Here is an 8,915-nt window from a genome sequence, read left to right on the forward strand (position 1 = left end):
GCAAGAGGGCTCGGGGCCATGCAGGAGCTGGAGCAGTTCCCACAGGAGCCCCACCTTGCAGCGCCGGCGGGCACAGCTTTGTCACAGCTGAAGTTACATTCCCCACACAGGCTCCGTGCTGCTGGGCCTCTCACAGTGCCTCTGAGCAAGGCTCCAGCTGAGCTCTCAAAAGAGCCCCAAAAAGAGCCCCAGTTCCCCAAAAGAGCCCCGAAAAGAGCCCCAGTTCCCCAAAAGAGCCCGGTGCTTCTGCGGTTCCCCTGAAAGGGCTGAAGGGCCTCGGTGTCATCCTGGCCATGTCTCCCTGAGGGGGCAGAAGGGACCCCTGGTGCCAGCCTGGGCAGGTTCCCCTCAGGGGGCTGAAGGGCCGCGGTGCCAGCCTGGGCGGGTTCCCCTCAGGGGGCAGGCGGGCCTCTTGAGGGGCCCTGTACGCTGTTGTGTAGAGGTTTGTAAATCTCAGACTTGTTCCCTGTGGCGAGAGGTGTTCCGGGCAAGAGGGCTCGGGGCCATGCAGGAGCTGGAGCTGTTCCCACAGGAGCCCCACCTTGCAGCGCCGGCGGGCACAGCTGTGTCACAGCTGAAGTGACATTGCCCACACAGGTTTTTGGATCCTCATCTGAGGCTGCCGTAGGACTTGCAGGGAAAAAGGGCAACTGTTGCCTAGTTGGAAGTGAGGCTGAAAGCATAATTCCTAAATTAACATCAATGCAAATGAAATAAATTATTCCAGTGCTGCCTTGGTGGTTCTGGTCCCTCCTGCCTGTGCCTCAGGCTCTCCCCAGCAGGGGAGAGTGTTTGGTGGGCCCTGATCTCCAAAAATCCATCTTTGCTGTTGCAGTGTGTCACTGCCTTGTGATAGAACTTGGTGAAACTTGCTGGCCCAGGCTGGGCAGGGGCCAAAGCAGGCAGTTCAAATAGGGGTGATGCCTTTTGGGACTATGTGAAAACAGAGGCCAGACAAAATCAAGGGAATACAAAGCAGTTCTGTTTATTGAAGGGCCTTCAGGTACATTTCAGGCAGACAAAGCCCCCACAGGGGCTACACCCAAAACTGGTTAATCTTCCATTTACAGCTTCAGGTAATGAAGTAATTTTTCCCCAGTTTGTTCTCCCCAACTCACTTTAGTTTCCCTCTCTCAGGGCCTGAGGCAGTGAGGTTTCCTTGATTCGCAGGCCTAGAGAGGAATTGTTTTGTCTGACCAAAATGGGAAAGCGTCAGCTGACATTGTATATGGAGTTTAGAGTTATACACTGAAGAATCGCAGGATTACAAATACACAAAAAATAGAGAAGCTAAAATCCTAAGGCATCAGGGGTGAATAGCAACCAGCTGCAACCTTGGAGCACGAGGAGCACCAAGTGCCTGACTGCTCAGAGGCTGCTCAGAACTGCAGGCGTCCAGAGCATGGCCCCAAACCACGTGGGTCAGGTGCAGCAGGAACAAAACTGCCTCCAGCAATCTTGAGTGGCAATCTGGCTAAAGCTTTGTCTGCTCAAACCTAGCCTAAGCCAGGCTGGAGGAAGAAGTAAATGTGAAGCTGCTAAAAAGTTGCCCAAGAGAGGCAGCAGCTGTGTGGGGGCCTGGCAGCCGAGGTTCACCCAGCGCAGCCTTTAGAGGGTCTCTCTGGTGGTAGCAGTCCAGGGTCAGCCTGTGGGTGTATGTTGAGGGCAGATAAAATTCACTGGAAATGACCCTGTGAGAGCTTGTGTGCTTTGCCACATGAGTCTCAGAGGCACAGGACTGTGCCTGGGAGGAGTGCAACAGAATTCCTCAGCAGCCTGTGTGGCAGACAGAAGTGTGAGCAGGCTTGTGACAGCTGTGGGCAGGCCTGTACTCACTGGGCTCTGTGCTTTGGGGAAGGAGTGGCAGCTCTGCAGGCAGTGAACCCCTCATCATCAGCAGCACAGGGGGAGTTCCAGCGAGTTCCACCTGTGCGAGGAGCCATGTGGGTTCCTGTGGCCAGGAGCCATGTGGTTCTGTGACGTCAAGGGGACACATCCCTGTGTGGCCCCCATGTCACAGAGGGGCAGAGCATGTGGCACCTCTCCAGTGACAGTGAACTCACCTACCCAATGCTCGGTGGGCTGAGCGCAGGAGAGTGAAGGAGCTGGTCTTCAGGATCAGTCAGCTGCTTCCTTTGCTGCTCTTTTGTGCTTGTCTTTTAGACAAGTATTTAGACAAGTATTTAGATAAGTAGTTCTACAAGTAGTTCGACAAGTATTTAGACAAGTAGTTAGATAGTATTGTATAGTGTCCTCTTCAGCTTTCATCCTCTCAGAGGTAAGGATGATTTGAGGCTTGGGATAGCTCCTAGAGGAAGGAGATGTGGGATAAAGTCTAGGCTGATTTACACCTTCCTAATTGAAGGCTGAGCTCTTACACAGTTGTAGGCTGCCCAGATACAGGCTAGGCCAGAGTTCTTACTGGCTGATTCCCTTTCCTTTACTATAGCCTGGGATACCTAAGTAGTCTGTAGTAAGTGTGTAGTAAGTCGGTAAGTAGTGACTGTAGTCTGAGGGGCTGGGCTCGGCCCAGAGTGGCAAAAAGCCCACGCTGGCTGCCACAGGAGGGGAAGCAAGACAGAAAAAGGAGAGCAACAAAGGCAGTAGTTAAGTTAGTGGCTGAAAGCCGGTCACTCCTGTGGAAGAGGTGGGAAAGCCAGAGAGCTCTGCTGCTGATGCAGTGACAGCAGCAGCAGCAGCAGGAGCAGCAGGGCCTCTTCAGAGAAGGTACCATGCACTGGAGCACTTCAGAAGGACCTTTGACACTCCTGTGAACTGGGGCTCTGTCACTGGTCACAAAGATGGGAGCCTGCAGTTCAGCAGCTGGTACAAGCAGCACTGAAACTGTTGATGGCAAATGCTGCTCTCTAGGTTTGATTTATTTGGAGTTTTTATACTTTTGGTGAGCTAGGGTAATTTCTTTGCAATCATGTGATGGGATTGACACTGGTCTCTTTCTGGAGAATGTCCTGATATGTCCTTGGTCTTCCAGAGCTTTGCCCTCTGTTCCTGAGAGACGCAATGGCCACAAGAGGGAACGATTTCTGTGAGTAACAGCTTCACGGTCAGGTTTGGACCTTGTGAATCCCCAGACAAGTGACATGACTGGTGGTCAGATCCCAGAATGATGTGCTCAGAACCCAGAGTGAACTCTGGGATGTTTCCTGAGAGCAGGCAGACTGACCCAGGTGTTTATGTTTAGTGACAGGAAAGCACCTTTTGTCTCTCCTTTCTCAGTGTGCACAAGACTTTGAAACAGGATTGTTTATAGAGAGGGCTGACATCCTTGAGTTACCCTTTTTTTTTCAGTACTTGCCTTTTTTCAACAAGTTACAATTAGTTACGACCAGGGAAAACTTGACTTGGTAAATGCAGTCTCCAGCTCTGGTGAGAAAGGAAGATACCTGGAGGCCCAGAAATCAGAGCTGGGGTCTGTTAGACTCTTGGCAAAGCAAGCAGGGGAAGAGACTTTTCCGACCCAGTAAATTTCAATGGCAGCTCTAGGCTTCCCCTGACACGGAGTTGAAGGTTTGAGCTGGTTATCCTGGCTGCTTGTGTAGAAAAGTCCAAGTTTAAATCTGCTTCTGTACCTCGTCTCTTTTCGAATGGAATTTCTCTGCAGTCATTGCTGAGGGAATAGCTCCCCCAGAAAGGATCCTGTTTCCACCAGAGAAGATTTACATGGTCTGGCAGCAGCAGCAGAGTGCTGGAGCGGGGCTGTTCAATGTGGGCAACACGTGCTTCCTCAACGCTGTCCTGCAGTGTTTGACCTACACCCCGCCACTGGCCAACTACCTGCTGTCCCGAGAGCACAGCAAGGCCTGTGAGTGCTTTTGGGAACCTCTCCTGAATATGTGTTCATCAAATACCAAAGATTCCCAGAACCTGGAGTTAGATTTAGGAGAACAGCAGCCCTTTGTCAGCCCCATGAGTTGATGTTCTTTGAACACTCAAGCCTCTATAGAAGCCACTTGCCCTTGCCAGCTGTCTTACCCTTCATGAAGACACCTCTTTCTAGCTGCAAGTCTTTATTCCGGCAAGTTAAAGCCTCCTGGCTTATTGCACAGAAAACTGTTGGTCCAGCATCCCTCTTAAGAACATTTTCCGCACACTAAAATGTCCTGGGATCGTTGGGTTGTTGGGAGGAGTGGAGTATTGTGCTGGAGTGAAAGAGGAGGAGGATCCCACTGCTGTGGCTATTTGGCTAACCTAAAGACTTTCCCTGTGTCTCTGTTCAGGTCAGCAGCAAGGTTTCTGCATGATGTGCACCATGGAAGCACACGTTAACAAGGTCTTCCATTCCCCTGTCCGTGCCATCGTGCCTTGGGCTGTCCTCAAGGTTTTTGGACGTAAGTCATGGCAGGTGCTTTTGACAGGTTTTCTTCCCTTTGTGTATGGGACAAGGACAAACTTCTTCTTTCTTAGGCATAGGAGAACATTTTCAGCTGGGTATGCAGGAAGATGCCCATGACTTCTTGTGCTGTACAGTCAATGCCATGCAGAGAGCTTGTCTGAGCGCAAGCAGCGAGTAAGCACAAGGCAATCACCCTCACAAAGCTCGGAGCCCTTTGGACTGCTTGATGTGCCACCATCAAGGGAAACCTAAACCCTGGGCTTTCAGGCCAAGCAAAACACTTGGAGGAGATAACCCTGTGTCTTATCACTTGTTTCCAGCTTGGACCTCTCTTCTGAATCCACTACCATCATCCATCAAATATTTGGGGGCTTTCTGAGATCCAGAGGTACGTTTCCACAGCTGTTACTCTCCTTGACATTGCCCGTGCCCTTCTGTCTGCCTGTGCTCGACACTTGGTCCTGGGACTGGTGGGACAGGTGCAATGTGTAAATGGGCAATGCCAGTCAGCTTGCCATTGCTGAGCATTTGGATTTTCCCTTCCAGTCACCTGCTTCAGCTGCAAAGCCGTTTCTGACTCCTACGAGGCCTTCCTGGATGTTCCTTTGGATATCAATGTAAGAGGCTTTGCGGTTGTGCTTCAAGACATCCCAAGGCCCTGCAGCAGCTTCCCAGAGTCAACACATTTGTCTTAAAAATATAGCCTGTGAACCCAAGAGGTCTTGGTGGTGGGTGGGAAGGGCACTGGATAGTGTCCCCCTGCAGAGGCTGTGGCACTGGGCTCTCTGCAGGTGCTGTTTTTAAGCTGGACAAACAGCAATTATCCTCTTTGCACCCTTGATACATCGTCATCCTTCTTCTCTTTGCCTGCCCTCCTGTAACACCTGTCTGGCTCCCAGGCTGATGGGTTGAATTGTTGTTTGCACCACTGATGCCCCTGCACACTGTCATTAGTTGAACTGAGCGGGGGCACAGGGACGGAGTTCTTGACAGCTCCAGGAGCTGCTGGGAGACGGGGAGGTGTTCAGCGTCGCACTCTCTTTCTGCCTCCTTCTGGATAGGTTCATGGTGGGTCTCTTCAGCATCAGCTACAGGGCTTTTCTGGTCAGCTTCTGGGAAATGCTTTGGTGAGGGCATTTCCTGCAGCTCAGCGTGCACATTTCTCACTCCTCCAGGCAGCCTCGTCCCTCACTGCAGCTCTGGAAGAGTTTGTGACACCTGAGCAGCTGGATGGTGAAAACTGCTTTAAATGCAGCAAGTGAGATGATTACTAAGAACATGCAGAGTAAGACGGGATCCTGTTGGAGGGGGCTGCATGTCATTGAAGAGAAGTCATCTTCTTGTGCAGGTTTACTGCACACAGATGAGATGCAGCTTTTTGTAAATATGGCAGTGAAGAGCCTTAGAATAACAAAAGCTGTGTGAGACAGGAGAGGTTGCCTGGCCAGCTTGGGCAAAGATTGGGTGCATTTCAGCACTGGGCTGTGTCTGTGCTTGCTTTCAAGGTGTAAGGAGAAGGTTGCTGCCTCCAAGAGGTTCACAATCCACTGTGCACCCAAGGTTCTGACGGTGTGTCTGAAACGGTTTGACTGTTTGACCGGTGGGAAGATGAACAAGGTGTGTACACAACTGGTGTGCAGCTTTCTTTTCCTAGAGTAGATTTCCTAGAGCTTGTCACAAGCCACTCGTTAGTGATGTTAGTTGTTGGGTAGTAGTTGTCTGTAGGTACAGGTAGTGGTATGTAGTTGGGTTCGTTGTGTTCTCTCCTTGGGAGAAATGAATTCCCTTGGGAAGACAGGCCAGCGCTCTTCTCCCACAGCGCTGCTTTGGCCAAGAGCAGTTTCCTGCCACCCAAGGCATTACACCTTGCTTTACGAGAAAGCAGCTGCTCATGAGCCCCAAAGATGTATTTCCACACCTCTGGCCCCTGGATGTGGCAGGCTATTCTCTGTCCCAGGTCAGGGTCACCTCTGAGCCCTCCTGGTGTCTCTGTAGGCTGTGGAGTACCCCGAGTACCTGGATCTCCGCCCGTACATGTCCGAGGCTGATGGAGAGCCCCTCTATTACTCCCTGTATGCTGTCCTGGTGCACAGTGGCGACAGCTGCCATGAAGGACACTATTTCTGCTACACCAAGGTAAACAGCAACTTCCTTCCCTCCTTCCTTCCCAACGAGGAGAAGGCGTGCTGGGGAAGAGGAACTTTCCTGTGGGTATTACCGACAGCCAAGGTTTTGGGCCAGAAGGTCTCCTTAGGGGCTGCACTGAATTTCTTTTGGCACACTCTTTGTTAGGTAGTTTTCTGCCCGTGTTTTTGGTGAGAAGCCATGCAGAGATCCTTGCCTTTATTTTTCACAGGCCAGCAACGGGCTGTGGTACCAGATGGATGATGAGTGTGTGGAGCTTCGTAGCATTGACACAGCTCTCGGGCAGCAAGCCTACCTGCTGTTTTATGCCAGGTGAGACAATGGAACAGGCTGCCCAAAGAAGCTGTGGGTGCCCCATCCCTGGAAGAGTTCAAGGCCAGGTTGGATGGGGCTTGGAGGATCCTGGTCTATTGTAAGGTATTCCTGGCCATGAGAGGGAGTGGAACAAAAGGAGCTTTAAGGTCCCTTCCAAGGCAAACAAGTGTGTGAATTTATGGAATGGAGGCTGTAGAAGGTAGAAGGATGAGATTTTGCTGGGACAGGAGCAGGCCAGGTGGGAATACTCTGGTTGACCTTTTCATTTGTGACCTTGGCTAAGTCTCTCTGTCATAGAAACCTCTCCAAGAAAATGACTGAAGCCCAGAGGAGGCTGCAACAACAGCCCTAAAGTGAGATCACTCTTTTTTTCTCCAGATGCTCAGATCTGAGGCTTGGACAAAAGGCTTCTTCCTCGCTAGTACCATCATATGCACCATCCGTCCTCAGTCAGTGGGCAGCCAGCAGCAAGCAGGTGGCTTCTATTGTCCCACAGGTTTTGCCTGACAGGACAAAGGTAACTGGGGAGGAGGGTCAGGGCACCACAGGAGCTGTGGATTTCTTTGTAGGATCTAAGCATTTCTCCCTTTTCCCCTGGCACCCTGCAGCATTCTTCACAGCCACAATGCTGCTTCCTCTCAAAGCATGCCACCTGCATCCATGCCATTTGTGTGCCTTTGGCCCTTTGGCCTTGGCAGCCCTCCAGAAGGGCCTTTGGGAGGCTGTGAAATGTGCCCTCCCAGAGCTTCAGTGGCTTCCCCTTCACTGACTCTGGCCCTTTCAGGAGAGAAGGGCAGGAACTGTGCACAGCTCTCTTTCCAGGACATGGTGCTGAGTGTGGAAGATCCTGGCCAGGAGGAGGCGCAGAGCGGATCCCCACTGTGGGGCAAGGAAGCCTGCAGCTATGTTATGGACACCACAGGCTGTGATGACGCCACAGGGCCTCCTCCAAGTTGTGGACACAATCCCATAGATGATGCACCTTCAGGGCCTACCAACAGGAGCTTGGAGTCGGCGTGTGGACCTGGGGATGCTTGTCAGGAAACCCTGCTGATGCAGCAAGAGACAAGCAGTTCCGTGTGGAGCGGCTACGACCTCCGCAGCCGCTTTGTGCAGCACTCAGGCTTCAACTCTTCATCAAGGAAGAGGAAGAGGGAGACAACGAATTCTCCCTGTTGTGACCAAACTCCTGTTGATGGTGAAGTTCTAGGGCCCTCCAGCACCAGCCTGAAGCAGGTTCCCAGGGTTTGGGCTGGTCAAGAGCAAACCCAACCTTGGTGGAGCGAGCAGAGAAGATCCCCAGAGCAAGGCTGTGACCTCCATGGCCACTCTGTGCAGTGCACAGACCAGCAGCCCTCTCTGAGCAAGAGGAGGAGAACAAATCCTCCAGGATGTGACGAAACCCTGCTGGATAATGCAGCTTCTGGGCCCTCCAACACCAGCTTCCAGCAGGCTTGTGTGCTCAGGGCAGCTCGGGAGCAATTCCAACTGAGGCTGAGGGAGCAGAGAAGCTGCCCACAGCTGGGCTATGATGTCGGCCGCCGGTTCGTGCGTTTCTCAGCCCACCACCGTTCACTGAGGAAGAGGAGGGTTTGTGTGCTCCAGAGACGCACGTCAGGGAAGCACTCGAGGCACTCTAGGATTGCTGCGGGCAGATTGTGGCGCTGGCTGAAGCAGAATGGGAAATTAGCACTGCATTTTTTAGCAGAGCTGTCCATGTTTTCTACACCCATTCCCAAAGATGAGGGAACAATTTAGTTTTATGGCTGATGATGCCAACGACTAGTCTAGAAAGTTTTAATTAGTCTAGTCTAAAAGGCTTACTAATTCCCAAGAGGAAGTAAGCACAGAGAAAGGAGACCAGCAAAGGCAGAAGTTAAGTTAGTGGCTGAACGCTGGTCATTCCTGTAGACGAGGTGGGAAAGCCAGAGAGCTCTGCTGCTGATGCTGTGACAGCAGCAGCAGCAGGTACAGCAGGGCCTGTTCAGAGAAGGTACCATGCACTGGGGCACTTCAGAAGGACCTTTGAAGCTCTTGTGAACTGGGGCTCTGTGACTGATCACAAAGATGGGAACCTGCAGTTCAGCAGCTGGTACAAGCA

At 51.9% G+C, this 8,915-nt stretch overlaps 1 protein-coding gene across 1 annotated transcript; it reads left to right on the forward strand.

Annotated features, from left to right (window-relative positions):
- Nucleotides 1-3,021: 3,021 nt before the first annotated feature.
- On the forward strand, nt 3,022-7,321 carry LOC131588705 (ubiquitin carboxyl-terminal hydrolase 42-like). Its single transcript, XM_058857629.1, has 11 exons — nt 3,022-3,046; nt 3,623-3,823; nt 4,239-4,310; nt 4,405-4,528; nt 4,675-4,742; nt 4,901-4,971; nt 5,530-5,612; nt 5,860-5,971; nt 6,350-6,490; nt 6,711-6,811; nt 7,201-7,321. Exons 1-11 carry the CDS (start codon nt 3,022-3,024, stop codon nt 7,319-7,321), a joined length of 1,119 nt encoding a protein of 372 aa, XP_058713612.1.
- The last annotated feature ends 1,594 nt before the right edge of the window (nt 7,322-8,915 follow it).

Source organism: Poecile atricapillus, chromosome 27 (genome assembly GCF_030490865.1).
Source record: "Poecile atricapillus isolate bPoeAtr1 chromosome 27, bPoeAtr1.hap1, whole genome shotgun sequence".
NCBI classification, from domain to species: domain Eukaryota; kingdom Metazoa; phylum Chordata; class Aves; order Passeriformes; family Paridae; genus Poecile; species Poecile atricapillus.